At 39.9% G+C, this 20,320-nt stretch overlaps 1 protein-coding gene across 1 annotated transcript; it reads right to left on the reverse strand.

The window, feature by feature from the left end:
• Positions 1–14,552: 14,552 nt before the first annotated feature.
• Positions 14,553–20,239, reverse strand: LOC118242851. The gene is made up of 6 exons (XM_035535768.1): positions 20,220–20,239; positions 20,095–20,135; positions 19,250–19,558; positions 18,725–19,000; positions 17,761–17,856; positions 14,553–17,089 (listed from the first exon to the last, which is right to left on the reverse strand). The coding sequence occupies exons 1-6, from the start codon at positions 20,237–20,239 to the stop codon at positions 16,908–16,910; spliced, it is 924 nt and encodes a 307-aa protein (XP_035391661.1). The 3' UTR covers positions 14,553–16,907.
• Positions 20,240–20,320: the final 81 nt, after the last annotated feature.

The raw sequence follows: 20,320 nt of genomic DNA on the forward strand, positions 1-20,320 counted from the left end.
AGGAAGTGCAGGTGGAGTAATTCCTAGGTTTAAAAATAGAAACTAAATGACACTAAATGAAGAATGGTACAAGCGCTACCAGAAGTGAAAACAAGACAAATATTTCCTTCAGACTGCAGTGACAAATATGTGACTTAATAAGGCATGATTAGTAATGGCATGTTTACATGTCAAAGACAACTTTATTGTCATTTCTTCTCATGACAGATGTGTTGAGAGAGAAATGAAATATAGGAGCACAACCACAAGATTAAGGGCTGACGGCCTTAGGGGGGTGAAGTTGTTGCAAGACCACATTCATGAGAGCACAGGAAGTGAATGGGGGCAAAGACACTTCTTTTGTGTCGATGGTGATGAAAGATTTAACTGTAAAAATGCTCTCTTTTGACAAGTGGGGTGAAGAATATGTAAAATTATTAAGTAGCAGCAAAAAAAAAGTCATGTTACATAATCTCACTGTAAAATTAGCGTTTAAGAAACAGAATATGAAACATTTTAGCTGTAAAAATCATCATAGTTTTTTAAAGGCTAATATTGGATATTTTATCTTGTCTTACTACGTGGTTTCTTCTACATAACTGATATAAAAAAAGACAAAATTCTGAAAACACTTGACAAAATGTAAAATATTTTAATTGAAGAATGACTCTGAAAATTAAAAAGAATGACAGGAGCTAAAATGGAAATCTCAGACTCTGCAGTGGTGGGATTTCCAGCAGGCCATGTTGTTGGTACTGGATTAGGCTGGCGTCTGTGTGGAGACCTCTACTGCTGACACTGCATGGAACTCCACCCGAGAGAGTACGGAATACTCATCTGGAACTGTACCTGAGAGAGTGAGACAGGTTCAGACAATTTAATCCCATCAATAGGAGACCAGACTGAATGTATTTCTGAAATTCAACAATTTGAAGTAGTTAGTCAATTAAAATTAGTCACTAAGGTACAGAGTTAGGAATTCAACTCATGATTACATTGCTCCAAAGACTTTGGCAGAAATATACTTGATATGGTGTTCATTATTTACTTAATGCCAAAACAATTTACCATCAATATATGTACAATATATGGCGTATTAATGGCTAATGGGACATGCTTTAAGCAGTCTTTCTTAATGCCTGTGTCTTTGTTTGCATATTGAGTGATCATTAATTTGCTTTCATACAAAAGAGCAAAAGGATATGTACATAATTACAACAATCCACACAGGCACCACAAGACAGTTGGGAATAACACTGTGTGACAAATTAAAATGCTGTGATATTGAAAGACAGACTTACTGGGGCATGGCCAATGAACTCCAAAAATCATAGCTAAGCCAATTAGCACAACTACAATCATAACTGGATAAAGACAAGTATTGCTGTGAATCCAAAGAATTGACAAGAGGAACGCCGGCGTTAGCAAATCAGAAACTGAACATTGTTAATTACATTCCATAAAACAAACAGGCATCGTGTGTCTGATAACTGAAGTAACTAACAGTTATCAGACACATGGTGTGCATGAGTTGCATTCAAGTGACATTGGATTATAAATTCATACCTGTTATCTCTACTTTCACAGCAGCAAGTGGAAGTTACATTAACAGTGGCAGGCTGACTCAGAGATGTATGATTCAACCAGCAGCAGTAAACAGAATGTTCAGGTGTGCGTGACGGCAGCTGAAGATATGACATGAGTCTGTAGGATCCATCTGCATTGATACTGTAGTTCCAGTGGATGTCAGAGGTGTTCAGGTATTGTCTGTTTGTGAGTGTGTGCGAAGTATTCAGGTAAGTGATATATTCTCCATGTCTGATCCAGGCCTGTTCCAGAGCAGCAGGGTAAAAGCCCTCAGCAATGCAGAGCAGGAGCTTTGGGAAAGAGCCGTCCGGTCCCTTCACGCATGTCACAGACACGACTGGATGTGCTGAAGATTGACACAGTACGAGTGCATTAGGAAATGCCATGTAGACAGACATTCCTTTAATTATGTAGCATCTAGCATCATTCATTATTTAAATTGTCTATATATTTCCCAGGAAATATATATCCATTGACATTAGTTTCTGTTTCCATTGTGTTGGCGGTATTATAGTTTTTCAGCACCTTCTCTGTACATAGTCTCAGTCCACAAGTTTAGATCTTATAAAAATGTTGGTCTTGTGGTTGAGATTAGATTGCTCTTGTAGTCTGAAGATTTCAGGTAACTTTAATAACACCTTTGTTTTTAGGTGTTCACAACCATTTCTATTGTTTTCTTCAGTATAAAAGTTGGCTGATGGTTAAATACATTTTTTTTCTCTTAACATTCCGGATTGTTGCTTTAGCTATACTCAATTTCTGTGCTATGTTTCTGGTATCAATTAATTTCTTTCACAGGCCGTTCCCATATCTTCAGGTTGGTTTATGCACACTCCAAAGACTCCAAAGACAGATGCTAAAGGCAGAGGTTTGATAAAATCATAGAGTTGTAGACTCAGAGTCATTATTGTGTGTAAGGGATATGATAAAGGCAATCAACATTAACTTTTACACTGTGTGCACAATTATTAGGCAAGAGAGTATTTTAATCATATCATCATTTTTCTGCATATTTTCAAACTCCAAGCTGTATAAACTCGAATGCTTATTGGATTTAAGCACATCAGGTGATGTGCATTTGTGTAATGAGGGAGGGTGTGGCCTAAGGAGATCAACACTCTATATTAAGGTGTGCATAATTATTAGGTAGCTTCTTTAACCGCTGGGAAAATGGCAAGATATTTAACTGTCACTGAAAAGTCAAAAATTGTAAAAAGTCTTTCAGAGGGATGCAGCACTCTTAAAATTGCCAAGATACTGGAGTGTGATCACAGAACCATCAAAAGCGTTGTTGCAAATAGTCAATAGGAAACGTCTTGAGAAAAAAGACGCCAAATAACTGCTAAAAACACTGGACAACAAATTTTTACAAAAGGCATGCTTCTGAGATAAAATTAGCCAATTTTAATTAAGTTGAAGGTGCTGAGCACAAATTTGACAATAGAAATGCTGACTTGGCTACTGTTTCTTAGAAATTCACAGTTTTTTATGCATTAGAAAAATTATGAAATAACACATACTGTAACAGAAGTCCTGTCTATTTGTGACTTTGCTTTGCCTGTCGTTTGTGGACCTGCTCAGGATCATCTCTGACTAGTGTCCAACAGTAATCAGTCAACATAGAAGTGGACCACTTCCCCTGGTATCTTTTCTCAAATGTTGAAATGTCCTGATGAAAGCGTTCGCCAAGCTCGTCACTCACCATGCTGCAGTTTTCAGGGAAAAATTCCAAATGGGAATGAAGGAAATGGATCTTTAAGGACATTGTCGATCCAAGTTTGTGATACATTGACAACATGTCTTTAACCAATTCTTTGTAGTTTCCAGCCCTGACAATCCCAAGGAAGTTAGTTGACACCAGACGAAATGCATCACAAGCCTTTTTCTCGTCACCCTTAAGCAGATAGTCTATGAAGAGTTGACGGATCTGAGGACCCACAAAAATTCCCTCTTTAATTTTTGCTTCGCTGATCCGAGGGAATTTTTCAGACAGGAATTTAAATGCTGATCCATTCCGATCCATGGCTTTTACCAAGTTCTTCATCAAACCGTGTTTGATGTGTAGGGGTGGTAGAAGTATTTTGTCCGGTTCTGCAAGTGCTGAATGCTGCACATTCTTCTCTCCAATCTTCAGAGACTTCCTCAGGGGCCAGTCTTTCTTCACATAGTGCAAAGAACATGCTCTGCTGTCCCATTCACATAGGACACAGCAGTACTGTGTATATCCCAGCTGCAGACCCATCAACAGAGTGACTACCTTAAGGTCAGAACAGATATGCCAGCCATACTTGCTGTATTCAAGACAATCCAGCAGCTGCTTCATGTTATGATATGTCCCTTTCATATCCACAGCGTGTCCGACTGGAATAGATGGAAGACGATTTCCATAATGCAGCAATACTGCCTTGAGACTCATTTTTGAAGAATCTATAAACAATCCCCATTCTTGTGGGTCATGTTGGATTCCAAGGGCATTCAACAAGCTATTGACGTCAGAGCATAACACAAGCTTATCTACCTTTCTGAAGAAAGGCTCTAACTGCAGATGCCGCTTTTGATACAATGTCACCCATACATTTTCCTGAAGAAGATTCCATTGCTGAAGTCTTGAGCCTAGTAATTCTGCTTTGCTCTTGGACAGCTCCAGATCACGAACGAGATCGTTCAATTCTTCCTGCGTTATTCTGTGTGGCGCAGATGATGCACCTTGACTGAAGTCATGATCAGTTTCCTGATGATCATCCAACGTCGAAGGTCCAGGAAACTCCAGAGTCATTTCGTCTCCATCGTCATCGTCTGAAGGATCATTAGAAACTTCTGTCAGAGGTTCGGGAACAGAAAGTCCTTCGCCATGCAGAACAGATCGGATAACAGAAGGTATATTTGGATACGCTATTGCCCACTTCTTCTTCTTTGTAATGCCTCCAGAAACAGGAGGCACCATGCAGAAGTAGCAGTCAGTTATGTGATTGCTGGGCTCCCTCCAAACCATCAGAATGGCAAAGAGCATCAACTTTCTTTTTCCATTCATCCACTGTGACAGATGTGTTGCACACGTACGACAACATATGTGTGGGGCCGAGGACTGGTCCTGGTCGCCGATCTGGCATCCGAAATACAGATGATATGCCTTCTTCACTTTTGCATTTGAAGCAATGTCCTTCTTCTGATTTGCAAAAGTCACTTCCCCACAAATGTAACAAAAATTGTCCGCAATATTGATACAGATATGAGGCATTGATACGTGTTGATTGACACTATCTGAATCACTTCAGTAGTGTTTATAACGCAGCTGGAATTACATTTAACCTAACGCAGCTGAATTTACATCTAACATGACGTTTAGCACAAGAAGTAGCAGAAATAAATCGCTCGTCCTATGGTGTCTTGCTTTATATATCTCCCTATTGCGTAATCTTCCGTCAGCGATTGCGTAATCTGGCATCAGACAGTGATGCAATAGACCATCCTGGGTATGATCATCATGATCTGATACAATATGATGCAATATTTCTCAGTATTTTAAATTATTAAAAATTTTCATCTTATACCTGGACCTAATACAATGTCTCTTATGGATCCCATGGAGTTATCGATAAAATGAGAGCCAATAACAAATTTTCATGGTTATATCTGCGTTTAGGACGTTAAAATCATTAAGAATTGAACCTTATTAACTCATAAGCATTTTTGTTGTTGTCCAGTGAAATCAAACGTGAAGCGACCAGGAACCCCCTAATCCACTAGTGCTGTCATATACCAGAACTGCAACCTACCTGGAGTGCCCAGAAGTACAAGGTGTTCAGTACTTATAGACATGGTCAAAGTAAAGAACACTGAAAGGTGGATGGGCCCATGGCTTGATCAGTAACAGGCACAGAGCTCCACTTCGACTCAGACACCAGCAAGGTGGAGGTGGGGTGCTGCTTTGAGTACACATCTTCAGTGGCTGGGGGCTACAGTATCACAGTTGTAAGTATGATTCATATAGGACTCATATACTGTAGGTAATCATATAAATAGCAAATATTTAATGTATTAGCTGGACCCCCCAAAAGTAATTTTTTAAGGTCTTAAAATGTACTAGGCTATTATATGACAATATTATATGACAATAACATATTATATGACAATAACAGAACTTGAAATAAGTGCATTACCTGAAAGAAAAAACTGAAATTTTTCTTAAACTTGTCTGTAATTAAAAAAAAGTTTTTAAACTAAAAAATACAAAAAAAAGCCACATGACTGATTTTTCTGTCTTTGTATTTCATCAAAAACAAATATGGTTGTAGCAGATTAAATGTCACATATAAAATATTCCTATTAAAATAAACTGCCCGGCCAAAAAAAAAAAAGGTCACCACCTGGATTTAAGTAAGCAAATAGGTAAGAGCCTCCCATTGGATAATTACTGCATGGGTGAGTATGTTTCAGCTGGCAACAAGTTATTTAACTCTAACTGATGCAGTGAGTAGCTTCTCATTTGTTAAACAACCATGTCAACAGACACTTCCTGTGGTCGTGGAAAAGATGTTAATCTGTTTCAGAGGGGTCAAATTATTGGTATGCATCAAGCAGAGAAAGCATCTAAGGAGAGTGCTGAAACTACTAAATTCAGGTTACGAACCGTCCAACGCATTATTAAAGTGGAAGGACAGTGGGGCAACATCATCTTCAATGAAGGAATGTGGTCCAGAAAAAATCTCGAATGATCGTGATCGGTGATCACTTAAATGTGGTGAAATCAAATCGTAGAAACACAACAGGAGAACTCAGGGATATGTAGTGAAAGTAAGAGCATTTCCACACACACAACGCGAAAGGAACTCAAGGGATTGGGCCTAAACAGCTGTGGAGCCTTAAGAAAACCACTTGTCAGTGAGGCTAACCGGCAAAAACGGCTTCAATTTGCTAGGGAGCATAAAGATTGGACTCTGGAGCAATGGAAGAAGGTCATGTGGTCTGATGAGTCCAGATTTACCCTGTTCCAGAGTGATGGGCGCATCAGGGTAAGAAGAGAGGTGGCTGAAGTGATGCACCCATCATGCCTAGTGCCTACCGTACAAGCCTGTAGGGGCAGTGCTATGATCTGGGGTTGCTGCAGTTGGTCAGGTCTAGGTTCAGCAACGTTATGTGCCCAAAGAATGAGGTCAGGTGATTACCTGAATATGCTGAACAACCAGATTATTCCATCAAAGGATTTTTTCTTCCTTGATGGCACGGGCATATTCCAAGATGACAATGCCAGGATTCATCGGGCTCAAATTGTAAAAGAGTGATTCAGGGAGCATGAGACATCATTTTCACACATGGATTGGCCACCACAGAGTCCAGATCTGAACCACATTGAGAATCTTTGGGATGTGCTGGAGAAGACTGCGCAGTGTTCCAAATCTCCCATTATCAATACAAGCTCTTGGGGGAAAAATTAATGCAACTCTGGACAGAAATAAATGTTGTGACATTGCGGAAGCTTGTGGAAATGACGCCACAGCGAATGCACACCGTAACCAAAGCTAAAGGCGGTCCAAAGAAATTTTAGTGTGTGTGACCTTTTTTTTGGCCAGGCAGTGTACCTTTAAAAAGATTTAAACCCACAACATAAAATTCACTTTTTTTGTTTCTTCGTTTTACACCTTCCTATTATTAGCACTTACCATTTTATCAGCGCGGACTCCGACTGAATGCAGACTTCGACTGAAGCTGCGCTCGTGGATTTCCTTCAACCGTCACCTACAAGCTAACTACGGAGACATGTGATGGTTAATTTTACATGTCTATTGTCTATTGTAAGGCTGATATTCTATCTATGCTATACAACCGATGGGGCCTCACTGGTTCAAAACTCGAAAGCACTTACTCGAAAGCCATTTGTTTCAAAGTGCTACAAGAATTAGGTTATTGAGAAGTGGCAGGACTAGGCTACCACAAACGTTTTAGTAAATATTGGACTAATTAGGCCCAGAGCCCTTTACGGAGCAGGGGGGTTTCACCTTCAGTCCTAGTGTCCCTCTGCCTTGCACATCCATCTCACGACGGGCATCATGATTGACCGTATTGCATCAGGTGTGCTAGAACAGGGAACACAATAAACCGTGTAGAGCAGTTGTTCGTAATGACTGGGACTGAAAACCCCTGAAATAAAGGGCAATTTAAGGGCTTAGGGGAGAGGTAGCCAGCTCTGGTTCTGCAGGACCAGAATCCAGCAGAGTCTGGTGCCTTCATGGCTCCAGCACAGCTGGGCACTATACCATGGCAAGACTAATCAGGACAGCTATGGACTGCAGAGACGGATGCAAAAAGAGAGAACAAAACAGATCATTCACACCATTTCCTTCCACCCTCTAAAATGGAAAGTCACACAAGTGCATCATATACATTCCGCAGACCAAGCTGTGCAGAAAGTGTAAGGGCCTGGTCCATGGATGGTGTCCAAAAAAAGAAACCATCAAAAGGGCAACAGAAACCTAAAAAAACCTTCCTAATAATTCCAACTACCCAAAATAAATGTAAATGCACAGGTTGATGTCCACCCCTGACCTAAAGTGTCTATATATAAGTGCAACTCAGTATGTGTGGTGTATAAGCACGCTTCTTCTAGCATTGTCCAGTACAGTTCATGTGACACAAAACAGTTGCATCACAACATTACTCAGCAGACGTATTACTAACACAGGTATCAGTGTGTATTTAGACAAGCGGCGTCATGCAGGTTAATGAATGAGTATGAGTGCATGTGCATGTACATGTGTCTAAAAGAGAGAGCTACATGTGGCAACCACAGTATGCAACCCCAGTACAAAAGAACAAGGTCTAGATTACAGCCTCCTACTGCAATACCATAACCCATCCACCCTACAGCTAAATCTAGAAGAGGGAGAGATTCGAATCAGTAGAGTTGCTACACTAATTCAGTAAAATATTCAAAACATTACATTTGGATTAAGGCATATAGCCACCTGCAGCAGTCATTATGCCAATAGTCAGAATACGTATCTGCTGACACATATAACAGTGTGCTTCAGATACATTTCAGAACACGGTCTTCATCAATTCTGATTAAAAAACTCAGAGTTTAGCAATTTCATGGTTGTTTGTTTATACGTGGTTTGAAAATGTTTGAGCTATCAAACTGATAAAACCCATACTAGAGTCAAAGCAGCCTAACAGTTCTTGCTTTTCACATGGACACACAAATGGAAAACAACTTTTTATGAACTTTAATTGGCCTGCCAACATATTAGAGGTCAAGAACGTATGTACATATTTCATAGCTCATTTCATAGTTCATATTTTCCCCAATTAGCATTTGAGGATGACGAGCAGCCATCATTTGTTATAATAATCCTCATGTCAGGGATAGTAATACTTATTCAATTTGTGACCCAAGAAGATAAAAGATGGCTTCCTCTAAACATCAAGCATCAAGCTCTTTTAGTTCGTGAATAAAAGAGAAGCAATGTGCCTTTCAAATTACAAATTTTATTTAAACATTGAGCTTTTAAGATGAATTGCATAGCTTATATCCAATCAAAGCTTAAAAATATTTATAGCATTAAGCCAACCACCAAATACTTAAGCATATAAAAGTGGTAAAACCACTCTATTAGTATACACTGTCTTCTAGCAGCGGACACTGGAAAGTGGTTGCCTGTGGGGGATTAAAAATATCACGTGCACACACACACTACTGGAAACCCCCTGACCCCCCCCCCCCCCACACACACACACACACACATTGCATACACGTTGCAACCACGGTAGATTCCAGCAACCCACTGCAGGCCTGCAACCCATCCATCCTAGCAACCCATTTAATCCTAGGGACTAAAGAGAGATTAAAATCAATAAACTCACTACACCAAATCAGTGCAATATTCAAAGCATTACATCTGGAATAAGGCATACAGACTAAAATAGAAAATATATCAAAAGCCAAAAAAAAAAAAAAAAAAAAACTAGGGCATGGGCTTCGTTTAGGTTGCTCTGGCTGACCAGGAGGTGTCTATACTGGAAGCACTGTGATTTGATCATTATAGCGAGCAGGTCTATGGCTGTTTACTTCAGGGTCATATTTGTGGCATGAATTGCCGAGTGCGAATTAATGTGGGCGAAAGGCTACTAACCATCTGGGCCTTTTGTTTATGCTATTAAGGTATTTTGAGTACTTTGTGCTTGAATAATTTTATTCACTTACAATACTGCCAACATGTAACCCAATCACGACAACCCAACCAAAATAAAGCCCAGCCCCAATTTAATATAGAAACATGAAATCCTACAGTAAATGCTACACGATCAATATATTGTTATAGATATCTGATAGATGATCTGTAAGGCACTGAAGTGTGTGTATTGGTTGAAGTATATTTATTGAAGTATATATTGAAGCACATATAATTATGAATTTAATGTGAGATGTAGTTATTAATTTGTCACTCTTCACCTTCCATACCTTAGCAACAAGATAATTTTAAAACTTTGAGTGGTGGTAAATGTTTTATTTTCAGCCGCACTGTCTTTACACACTGATATTGTGATGGATGGACAACTGGGTCAGAATATGTCAAAAATGGCAGATCTTGTGGGTTCAAGGTGTTAACTTGGCCTCCAAATTACCCAGATCTCAATCTGATTGAACATACATGGGATGTGCTGGAAAAACGAGTCTGATTTATGCAATTTACAAGAATTATGCTGATTGTTTAAGTGCTAGATACCACATGACACCTTCAGAGGTCTTGTGGCATCTATACCTTGATGAGTCAGAGCTGTTTCAGTGGCCTGAGGGGGATCTACGCTATATTAGTTAAGTGGTTTTAATGCCATGGCTGATCAGTATACAGAGTAGTTGAATAATAGTGTATAATTTGTTTCTGTAAAAATTATTAGCTGTTAAATCAGTAACAGCTATTTTTTCATGTTGTTCCTCTGCTTCTTGTAAATGACCCAAATGTGGTCACTGCTACCTACATCAACCCAGACTGGAGACTGCAGATTCACACCTTCATTCGTAGAGGCTACACTGTGGTCTGCTTTTACAGTTACTGCTCAGCTGTAAAGCGCTTTTGCCTGTGGATGTGGAGATACTGGTGCAAAACACAAATTTTCAAGCTCAAAAAAAAAATGTAGTGAAATGGTGCAATTAGTTAAGGCCCAGTTAAAAACACATTCTTATAGTACTGCATGAATAACTCATTTGTGTTGAGGAGCATAGTGACTGCTTATTTTGATCACAGGTGCAAACTATATCTAACCTTTATTGCAAATATCTTAGACAAAGTGGTGTCACATCAACTGTGCTGCTTTTTGCATTAACACTGTATTCATGAAGTTTTTTCAGTCTGGGTTCCGACCCCATCATGCTACTGAAACTGGAGCATCAGGGATGGGCAGAGAGAGGAGTCTAGTGATCTGGCAAACAACTTTACAGAGAAATGTGGGAAGAACCATCTACTCGCCACTGTGACCAAGATCAAGTTGTTCGACTTCAGCAAGAGGAGGACCACAAGCAGACCAATACATATCATATGACAGGATGTTGAGCTGGATGACACCTATGAATGCCTTAGTGTTCACCTCAGCAACAGGCTGGAACAGAAGGTCAACACAGAGGCTGCGTACACTGTGAAAGGGATGAAGTGATGAAGCTCAGGTCCTTTAATGTCGGCAACAAGGTGCTGTAGATCTTCTACCAGCCCGTTGTTGCAAGTGCTGTCTTCTTTGTGGCAATATGTTGGGAAGGAAGAATTTGAGCTGGAGAATTTGATGCTCACTGGACAGTTTTGTGGTGGTTGTAGACAGAACCAACTACCATCCATCCTTACCAATAAATCACATCTAGAAACAAGCTCATTCGTCTCTGCTGTAGCAAGGAATTGTACAGGACGTTGTTGCTTATTTGTCATCAGTTGCATTGATATGCCTGCTCTTCACTGTACTGCACTAATAACATTCTTGACAATTGCCACCATAACTTGTGGTGGACACTAGTGGTCATACATGCTTTGCTGGACATCTCTGGTTTCATACATGCAGATTTGCACCGTTTGCACCATTTATTGCATTTATCATTCATCTTCACTGTGGCTAATACAAAACCACACTTTACATCACTCAGAAGACTTGTGTATATACAGCCATACTTACTCTATAATTATATACTGTATTTTTTGCCGAAGTATATTTTATTATTTGTTACTTGCACTCTATTGCTGCTGTTGCTGTAACCAGTGAATTTGCATGTGGGATTAATAAAGTGACCAATCACCCAATCACCCAACCATCCAGCCAACCAACCCATCTGTCTGTCTGGCAGTAAAGAAATCAAATTTATCATAAATTTTATTATTGACAATTATGAATCCATTTGCCACTTTTCTAACAATATAATTCCCACAAACAGCAGAGAGACATACAGAGAAATAACATTAACATCAGAGTGAAAATTTAAGAACAGATCATGTAAATATGTCAAATCAAATCAAATGAGTTGTATTGTCAAATCACACTTACATGGCAGTTAGGTGGGCAAAATAGCTTAAATGCACACCACTTAAATTGGCAGAAATTAACAAATATCTCTGTGAATATACTATTTTCAAAATCTGGTGGGGGGTGGGGGGGATATATACAGATTGCTAAGAACAAAGGGATAGAAAAGTACAGACATGTTTGTACACACGTCTACACATACACACGTCTTGCACTAATCATGCAGTCATGATACATATTGTTCACCATTGCAAAAACCCCTGAGTAGTGCAGAGTGATTGGAGTGACAGTAGCAGTAGTATCATTAGATATTATATGTTATTCTCCAAGCTATTCAACTTAACATTGTGATAAAGCACATGGTTAAAGGGATCATATTGGGAGTTACATTGGAGAGGGTGGGATTGTCCATGTGAGTGGGGATATGTGAGACTACAGGCCGTCCTGAAGTACTACTAGCAGTTCAGCAGTCTGATGACCTGTGGAAAGAAAGCGTCCCTGACCCGACTGGTTCTAGTTTGTTGCTCCTGAACCGTCTGCTGGACGTCAGCACCGAGAACATACTGCGGCCTAGGTGAGTGGGGTTTCTTATGATCCTCTTAGATTTCTTCAGACAAAGTTTGGTGTACAGGAATGATGGGAGTTTAACCCTAGTGGTGTGTTGAGCTGTCCTCACCCCCGTTTGCAGGGATTTCCAGTCCAGTGCAGAGCAGGTTCCTCCACCAGGTGGTGATGCAGTGTCACAGGATGCTCTCTACAGTGCATGTGTAAGAAATCATGAGAATGCGGGGGTTCACGCCAAACCTGAACTGTGTGAGTGCTCCATGACCTTCTCTACTGTAGTCCCAATGAAGGTAAAGGGCATTTGTTCACTTTCCTGCTTCTTGGATTCCACAATCATCTCCTTGTTCTTCTTGAAGTTGAGTGAGAGGTTGTGAGAGGTTGATCTGACCTCTCTATAGGTTGAGATCAGGCCTACTCTTGTTGTGTCAACAAATTTAATGATGATATTGGAGCTGTGTGTGGATATGCAGAGGACTGAGTACACAGCCCTGGCATTCTCCTGTACTGACAGTTAGGCAGGAGGAGGTCATCCTTACCACCTGATGACGGTCCAACAGGAAGTTCAGGATCCAGCTGCAAAGAGTGCTGTTCAGACCTAACGTGTGTAGCTTCATTTCGACCTTTGAGGGTTCTAGGGTGTTGAATGCTGAGCTGAAACCCACGAACATCATTCTCACATATGTGTTCCTCCGGAAATGAAAGGGCAGAGTGCAGTGTCAGGGCTATGGCATCATCAGTGGATCTCTTCTGTTTGTAAGCAAACTGAAGTGTCAGGAACTGGCAGGAAATGAGGTACAGATGAATTATCTAACTAGCCTCTCAAGGCACTTGCTTATGATGGAGGTTAGCGCTAGAGGGTGGCAATCATTCTGACAGATAACAGTGTTTGGCTTTGTGTTTGGAGAGAGAGAGGGAGAGAGAGGGAGAGAGAGGGAGAGAGAGAGAGGGAGAGAGAGAGAGAGAGAGAGAGAGAGAGAGAGAGAGGGAGAGGGAGGGAGAGAGAGAGAGAGAGAGAGAGAGAGAGAGAGAGAGAATATTAGATTATATTATAAATAATTATCCAGAAGGACATTTAAGCATGAGGTGTCAATCTGGGGATGGTGGAAAAGTTACAATTTCTAGTGAACTCTGCAGTGAACTAAATTTACTGCAGTAACACGGATAATGCCAAAGTGTGCCAGAAATAATACTGATTCACATTTATTTGTATGGTGCTTTCCACAACACTTACATTTACATGTAAGGCAACAGTGTCAAAGAAAAAACCCTGAGAGCAAGAGGGGAAAAACTTGAGACGTTGGATGGCAGTAGAGCAGCAGTTCCACCACGTTACAGACAGGAGGCGCTGGACTCTGAATATTCACATTTATACAGGCAGGAGGGCTTACTGCTGTTCAACCACTGCAGACTGAGACATGCTGGAAGTTTAGCATAAAGAAGGGGGAAATAGCAATAGCAAGGAATATCAGCCTTTATTTAGGCAAATATATGCTACAAAGCTAAAAGAGCAGTATTAATGAGATTTTTTTTTTTTTATGTTTTATTGTAAGTACAATCACACAAAAAAGTGTGAATATTATAATCAACAGTAACATGAAGCTCAGGTATTGAAAATTTAGCAACTGATAGACGTGATATTATTCTGGTCACTGTGCAGTTATAAAGACCAGTATCGCCAATGGAAACACCTGTTATAATCAGACAAAAATGCCTGCATATACTGAATCAAGGTTTGGAGTGATGGTTGGTAGTTTGTTCTCTTGTAAATGATATGCAAAGCAGCCTGAGTCTCCATTTGTTTTCCACTCAACAACCCACCATTCGTAAGTTACTCCTTTCGGGACTAATGCATGAAAAACAAACAAACAAACAAACAGTAACAATACAACATAAGCCAATTTAGTGTTTTATTAATTATTCATGTATAAAAAAAAATCTATCACCATCAAAACACTGTTAACATCAGTGCAGAGATGAGTGAATTGGAGTAAAATGTTTAGATTTTCAGGTTCTAGTGAGCACGCTAGCTACTGCAGTTTGAACCAGCTGGCACTTGTTTAGTGAATTATTAGATCGTCCAGCCAGAAGAGTGTTACAATAGTCCAGACTAGAGGTAATGAAAGCATGGACCAGCTTCTCAGCATCCTTTAAGGAGAGTTTATTTCACATTTTGGAAATATTAGTGAAGTGACAGAATGAGGATTTGTGATGATGCAAATGAGAACTCTGAAGGGGAGATCTGAATCAAAGAATACACAAGGACTTTTTACAGCTGTGCTTGAAATAACAGAAACCAACATGATTGTGAACAAATTTAGAATGTTTGTTTATCACTGCCTTGGCCGTGATCACTGCCATGATAGAAGCACAGTTTTGCTGGAATTCAAAGCAGAATGTTATTTGTCATACAGCATTTGTTGTCTTTGACATATTCCTCTGATTTATTTAGACTAATGGCACAGTTTGCATACCTCATACATACTGTTACAAGTAATCAGCACGTCAGTGAAAACTAATACCATGCTAAAAATTACCTTACCAAGTGGAAATGTGCAGAGAATATTAAGTCAGGTCTGAGAGCATGAGAATAGCAGTACACTGACTGCCAAATGACAGGTGCAGATCATTGCCAACTCTAATTAATGCTGTTTCAGTAGCATGATGGGGTCGGAACCCAGACTGAAAAAACTTCATGAATACAGTGTTCATGCAAAAAGTAGCACAGTTGATGTGACACCGTCTAAGATATTTGCAATAAAGGTTAGATATAATTTGCACCAGTGATCAAAATCATGCTTTTTTTTTCATTTATGTGGTCACATCCATGTTCATCTAACTCTGCAAGTCTCCGCCGGAGCCTGCGTCTTACGCGGGCTCTCTGGAGGTTCACACAAAGTGCACTGCCCCCCAGCAGGATTAGACAACCCTCCGGTCCTGTGAGGTTTCTTGGCTATGTGCACCATATTTCCACAGGGCTGCAAGTCCAAAGAAGGCTAAACATTTAGATTGGGCAAATGTCATTTCCAAATACATTCACACTTCAAACACCTACGGCAAGGAATAAACAACACTGGTGCTGTATAATAATGAAATAAATGTCTAAATGAATTTATCGATAAGGCACTGATGGGTGTGTACTGGTTTCATTCTAAAGTATATATTGAAGCATAAATATTTATGTATTTAAAGACAGATATATTTGTTGTCACTAATCTCCATTCCATACTTTAGAGTTTCTACAATCCGGTATATTTAAATCTTAAAGTCTTAAATCTCAAATATTTATTTTCAGCTACACTGTCTATACATCCTCATAGCTCTCGTTAAAATATATGGTCTGAGAAAGGAAATCCCTTACTGACAGCTCTGGACTCTTGAACCAGCAGTGAAAGGTTCAGCTGTATTAAACCAGAAAACCTCTCTACAAGGAAGTGATCTTCTCTCCTTGTCAACAGGATAAATGCTGGGTGAGCACATGTCCTGCAGTGGATGAGTCTGAACTAAATAATGTATTACAACAGTTTTAGGTTTTACTCTTTTTTTGTATACAAAATAGTTCAGCAATATATCATGAAAAGTATATATGTGTTTCTGTAAACATTATTAATGGTTAAATCAGTAGAAGGTTTTTTTTTTTAATGCTGTCATTCTTCTGACTATGCAACGTGCAGGACATATGCTGCTTATGTCTTGGTGCTAAATACCACATGACACCTTCAGAGGTCTTGTGGTATCTATACCTCAATGAGTCAGAGTTGTTTCAGTGGCATGAGGGGGATCTATGCCATTTTAGTTAAGTGGTTTTAATGCCACGGCTGATCAGTATACAGAGTAGTTGAATAAGTGTATAATTTGTTTCTGTGAACACTGTTAGCTGTTAAATCAGTAACAGCTATTTTTTTCATGTTGTTCCTCTGCTTCTTGTGAATGACCCAAATGTGATTACTGATACCTACATCAACCCAGACTGGAGACTGCAGCTTCACAATTCTTTCTGAGAGGCTACACTGTGGTCTGCTTTTACAGTTACTGCTCAGCTGTAAAGAGCTCTTGCCTGTGGATGTGGAGATACTAGGGCAAAGCACAAATTTACAAATTCTTTGTAATTTATTTATAAGTGATACAACCACAGTAGAGAAATAGAGCAGTTAGTTTAGGCCCATTTAAAAACACATTCTTCTTGCACTGAAGATAGAGAGGAGTTCATAGTGTCACTGACACTATATACTACAATATATGTAACTCAGGCTTGTTTTGTAAAAGCGAGACATGAGATATTGTTAGTTCTCATAGATGCACTCCTCTCCAGTCAACGGGCCTCTCCGTAGGTTAGGCCTACCGGCAGTTCTGACACTTGAATCATTGTGGGGCTCAGCATTAGGTCTGGCACTGAAGAAATTGAAGTTCTCGTAGATTTTATTATTGAAGAATATGTTTTCATTTGTCTCTTTTCTCTTCTTACCTTCTCATTCACACGGACAAACAGCAGACACACAGACGGAGAAACCCGGCATTTACATTAGAGTGAAAGTTCAGGCACAGATCATGTAAAGTTGTCTCACAATTTGCAGGTGAATTGAATAATCAGCTGAGCATAATCCTCTGTTGCCATCTAGTGGAGTCTTTAAAAGAGAAAATTAATAAATATCCAAATATTCTCAGAATATTTCATGACTACTTTTTTTTACTACTTTAAATAAAATTAATTATATAAAGCAGGAGTGGAAAAGTTTGAAAGTGGATATGAAATGATACATTTGACCTTCCCTCCATGAAGTAAGGAGGAGAGAGAGGGAGAGAGAGAAAGGGAGAAAGAAGTGGGAGGGAGGGAGAGAGAGAGGGGAAGGAGGAAGGGAGGCAGGGAAGGAGGTCATATGTGATGCATTTTATCAGTAACTGCTGATGTGAAAGCTAAAAATGTTACACTGTGACCAGATCAGACATCTATAAATACATCTATGGAAGGAAGATGTTAGCGTGAGGTGTCAATGGGGGTGGGGTGGGGTCAGTTTCCTCTTTGAATTTATTTTTAATCTCCAGTGAATCTGTAATTTACTGTGTCACAAATACCCTCTACAGACTCAAATGGCTTAAATTGAACTGCCCCAGTACAGGAGCCATTTAGACACTCACTTTTATACACAGCCACACTGAGAAGGAGAATGAGGAGCAGGCCCAAACATGCACTACTGGCAGAGATGACCACCACCCTGTAGTCCTTGCAGCCTCCTAACAACACACAAAGCGTAGCCATGAACTGGACACTGGTGTACTCATTACGGTATCCTAACCTGGTAATCATAGCAATTCACGTCCGGTATATTCTGTTTCCGTGTGGGCATAAACTGAAGGTGTATAGAACAGAATTAGGGCAACACTACCAAATGCCAGACTGCTGTACTGAGACCCTCTCTCTGCATCTGAATGTGGTGGTTTATTAAATGCCACAAAGCTGTTCTTGCTCAGGAACTCCTCCCCCAAGTTACACTACCTCTCTGCATTGCATTTTGTTTTTTTTTCTGCATCCACTGTTCTGTTGTGATGACAAATGAGTTCAAATTTCTTTTCTGGTACTCAGGCATCAAACTAGGATTACTGGTACAACTAAAAATTCTGTTCCCTCTCAGCGCTGACACTGCTGCTTTCTTTGTTCAAGGTGGGTTAAACTGCTCCCCTTTGAGTAAACCTTCTATAGAGATGAAAGGTTACAGATGCTTAAAGATTGTGTGCTTTCATGAAGTAGATGTCTGAGGGCCCAGCATGGTCCTACTCTGGGTATGTTCTCTGCCTCTGTGGTTACTTCATGGGTTTTCACATGCAGTTGGTCTTGTTTATGGGGAAAAAGCTGCAGTCATTATTGCAAATCAGGACGGTTGGGGAGAAACATACAGTTTGGAAAAGCAAAGGCCTTACATGCAAACAGAAACCAGTGAGACCAAGCAAGTACCCAGAGTTATGAAGACAGATATGACTGGAGGTGACGTTCCTGAACATGAAGATTCATGCACCATCAATTAGAGAACTTATACAAAATAAATATGTATAAACAGAAAACAGCGCAGTTATTCAGGAAGGGGTGATTGTGTAGATGGCTGACCTGTATTTCTGCATGTGAGTGTAATGTTTTTCCTATAGACTGTGAAGTTGTGAGAGTAGCTGACTTGGCAGGTCAGTGTGACTCCATCCCACCAGTCTGGCTTGCAGAGTTTCAGCGTGCTGCTCATGTTGGTGTTGTGGTAGTGAGGAAGCTTCTCATCTGCTTTTGTCCAAGTGAAGTTCACCTGCTCTGGACGCAAACCGTCCAGAGTGCAGAACAACTCCACACATGTGACGTCACTGCTGTTCAGCTGCTGTAGGAAGAGACCTGGTGAAACTGCAGAGTGGAGACGATGAAAGTTAGTGGTAAACACCAGTATCCATACAGGGCCATACATTACAAAGCCTTTATCCTTTATGAGACATGTATATTCAAATTGTAGTGAAGTATGTAAAGTTTCCAGAGAAGCAAGAAGTTTCGGACACCGAGGTCCTTCATCAGCTGTGCAAGCATAGTGCCTATATATTTATGAATGTAAATAAGAGCGAGTTACTGAATGGCCATAGATATGAGGATTATATTCACCATTAACCTGAAGTAGTGAAAATGTATCTTCTGATGGTGGTGGTATCAGTTTGGTCAATGTGCAGTTATAAAGACCAGCGTTGCTGCTGTTAACACCTGTTATAATCAGCCCAAACGTTTCTGGATTTATACTGAACTGACGATTGCAGTAATAAATTACCGTATTATTCTTTCTAATTTTGTTTTTACATAATGAGTCCCTATCCTTTTTCCACTCAACAACAAGTTCAGCTGTATCGTTATTTTCAAACAGTGCAGTGCATGGTAGACTGACAGTGTCTCCCGGGGTCACTGTAACAGCGTCTTCACCTGGAGAGTAAAAGAGTGAATCAGTACAAAATACCACAGTGGGAAGAGTTTTGTCTTTTGACTTTTGCAACAATACTTTCAATAAACAATTTTCTGCAACACCTTTACTTGGCACACTATACAAATGTTGGCGTTAGCCTAGTCAAACCTTTAAAGCCATATGTTTTACATGGTTTTACACATTTAATTTGTTTACATAAAATTTAATACACATAAGCTACTTGAGTAGAGTTGCCTGAAGAAACATCCTTATACTTTTATACAAAATACAAGATGTGTAATCCCACTGGTTGCAAACAATAACTGTATTCAGTTAAGAGGAGCAAAACAAAACATCTCCTTTCTTTCAGATAAATCACAAACTAAATGGCAGGTTCACCACTTCTGTAAAATCTGATGTTTAATGTTTAAAGGTGTTGGTGTAGTTGAAATTGATTATTCATTAACCTTTCACAAGTATGACCACAATATGGAACAAGACAGAGAGTACAGAGACATCAGTGAAGACAGTTCAGTAGCAGGAATGAATATTTTACCTGAGGCCGTAGCAGAACATAAAAGTAAAGCTGCAGAAAACCTGCTAAGCGGACTGTGAACATACTGCTCTCACAAGGCTCGGAGTTTTCCTTTTCCTGGTTGTCTACTGCTCTGTTAATCTCACCGCTCGCTAGCGCACCACATCATGCAACACAATTACGACAACGAAACGACAGCTTTGTTCTTCACGTCAGCGGACCAGGAACATGTCAATGTCACCGCAAC

This window comes from Electrophorus electricus, chromosome 17 (assembly GCF_013358815.1).
Source record: "Electrophorus electricus isolate fEleEle1 chromosome 17, fEleEle1.pri, whole genome shotgun sequence".
Lineage (NCBI taxonomy): Eukaryota > Metazoa > Chordata > Actinopteri > Gymnotiformes > Gymnotidae > Electrophorus > Electrophorus electricus.